Genomic DNA, 2,386 nt, shown 5'->3' on the forward strand with positions numbered 1-2,386 from the left:
TTTTTTAACAATTAACGGAGGTTATTTTACTCCATATCTTTTAATTCACACATTTTGACACTTTCAATAATAAAAGTCATATAAAATTTTCATTTAAAAAAAAAGTATAAGCCTGTGTTTGGCAAGTAGGTTTGCAGGTTTTTTTGACTATTTTAGCCACAAAAAACAAAATAGGCTATTTTAGCCATAACAAACAAAACATCACATCCAACCCATAATCATTACATTCTTCTCTCACAAAAAAATTCAAAAAAGCCAAAAAGCCAAAAAGCCCTTCCAAAACCAAGCTTTTAAGCCCAGGCTAAAATAGCCAAAAAAGCCAAAAAGCCAAAAAGCCAACCCACTTCCCAAACGGAGGCTAAGTAATATATTTTTATAGTTGAAAATATTACAAAAAAATAAATTTGTAGATGAAAGGGTTAATTAAACATTTATTTAACTTGAAAACAATAAAGATTAGGGTAATACTACGCATCATGAAATAAATATCATGAAAAACTTTATAAAACTAATCCAATGATGAATGCATAACATACAATAAAACACTACAAACACTATAATCTAATCCAATGATGGAGAATCTTCATGAAAACTTTTCATGACATTGTTTTCATGATACCTAGCATTATTGTAAAGATTAATAATAAATGGGAAGAATTCAATCATGAAGGTAGAGACTTTTGATTAACCCGTTGATCTAATATTGTTCACAACATGCAAAACGAAATTGATACAGGTAAAAGTGACATCTACATCCATAGATCAATGTCTTGATGAAACAAACAAACAAAAGCCCACAAAGATAGGAAAGAAGACAGACAACAACCTCTTTCAGTTTTTGAAACACCAGACAGGTCCTTTGCCACTGGCAACATTAACCTTGGATTTTGTATTTTTTTTTTGAAAAAAAAAAAAACAATTGTCTACAAAACATGAACCAAAACAGATGACAAAACTGGGAAAAGAATGAGGACGAGTACACAAGCTCCAAGAACAACTGCAATACAAGTCCATTTCCTGGAGCTCTTCTGATACTCCCTCGCTTCTTGCAACTGCTCAGTCCCTCTCCTAACGAACGAGCTCGCGTGCGCCACATGGCTTTCTATGTTGTTCAGCTGCTGGCCCTGTGCCTCCACCAACGCTGCCATGTCCAAGAACACTTGGTGGAGCTCGATCAAGTTCTTCTCTATCTCCTTCACCGCATCGTGCCTCTCTTGTATCTCAGAAATAGTGTCCATGATTTGACCTCGCCCCTGTTCTTGAATGGCCTTTTGAAGGAATGTCTCGCTTTCCCCACTCGATATCAAGTTCTCAATCAAATCATCGTTCGCCTTTTCCCCGGTTATCGTGAAGTACCTCCTCTCCACCGTCTCTTTGTACTCGGACGAAATTTTAGCCCTTAGGGCTTGGAATTCGTCCATCATAACTTTAAGTTTTTTTCCTAATCCACTAACTACCGAGGTTCGTGTCCGGTCAGCAGATGAACCAGGCCCGCACCCTGGAATGCCCCGGTGGGCTGCGTTGGACCGCTCAAGCGCTTCAAGCTTCCCCTTAATAACTTTGACCCTTTTCAAAACTTGTGTCACGTCCGCATCCATCCGGGACCGTACCTCTTTCATTGTTTTGGCATTGTGTGCCGTCTTACACTCTTCATTTGACTCCTGCAACCTCTTGTAAAGCCTCTCGACATCTTTCATGTCGTCCTTCACCTTCTCTACATCTTCGAAAAATCTGTCAAGATCAACGGTCTCATTCCCCGTCTCCCCACTACCACCAGCCTCGATGTCATCCAAGTGGATTTGGCGCTTGAGGTCTTGGTACTTTTTAAACGATCCCGAGAAGAGATCATTCATCTTGACAGAAAAAAGAAGAAAAAAAACACTGCCTTCTAAATTTAATTCACCACAAATGGATGGTTTTGTAGGGGAATGAGATGCAAAACTCTGTGGAGGAAAAGAGTGGCTTTGCTTTGCTCAAACCTTCCTTCTTCTCTTCTCCCTACAAGTGCAGTCTTTTCATGGTATGTTGGAGGAGGAAGAAGAAGAGAAGGTGAACAAAGCAAAGGCTTCATCAAGGAATGAAGTGGGTTTTCATGTTTTGGTGAGGTTTGGATGAGACTTATTAGAGGCTTGAAGAGATTATTTGATTGGGGCCAACCACACTAACCTGAGGCCTGTCGTTAAAAATGGAGAAAATGATGGCCACGTGTTCACTTTTTTTTGTTTATTTTTCATGGAAATGAGAACACCCTTTGAATTGAGATTGACTTGGTCATGCTTTTACCCTAATCATCAAAATTATCTTTCAAATTAAGGATATTCATGGCAATTTTAGTTGACACTAATTAATTAGCTAGCCTAAAAACTTGTTTAACCCAAAAAGATTA

General features: G+C 38.5%; 1 protein-coding gene across 1 annotated transcript; it reads right to left on the reverse strand.

Moving 5' to 3' along the window:
• Positions 1 to 657: 657 nt before the first annotated feature.
• On the reverse strand, positions 658 to 2,143 carry LOC114314203 (syntaxin-124). Its single transcript, XM_028260660.2, has one exon. It carries the CDS (start codon positions 1,851 to 1,853, stop codon positions 924 to 926), a length of 930 nt encoding a protein of 309 aa, XP_028116461.1. The 5' UTR covers positions 1,854 to 2,143; the 3' UTR covers positions 658 to 923.
• Between the last annotated feature and the right edge of the window lie 243 nt (positions 2,144 to 2,386).

This window comes from Camellia sinensis, chromosome 8, assembly GCF_055761805.1.
Source record: "Camellia sinensis isolate YWXY chromosome 8, ASM5576180v1, whole genome shotgun sequence".
Taxonomy (NCBI): Eukaryota; Viridiplantae; Streptophyta; class Magnoliopsida; order Ericales; family Theaceae; genus Camellia; species Camellia sinensis.

What these genes read in the sequence shown, in the direction of transcription:
- LOC114314203 (XM_028260660.2), bottom strand. Translation starts at nt 1,853, where the DNA reads ATGAATGATCTCTTCTCGGGATCGTTTAAAAAGTACCAAGACCTCAAG.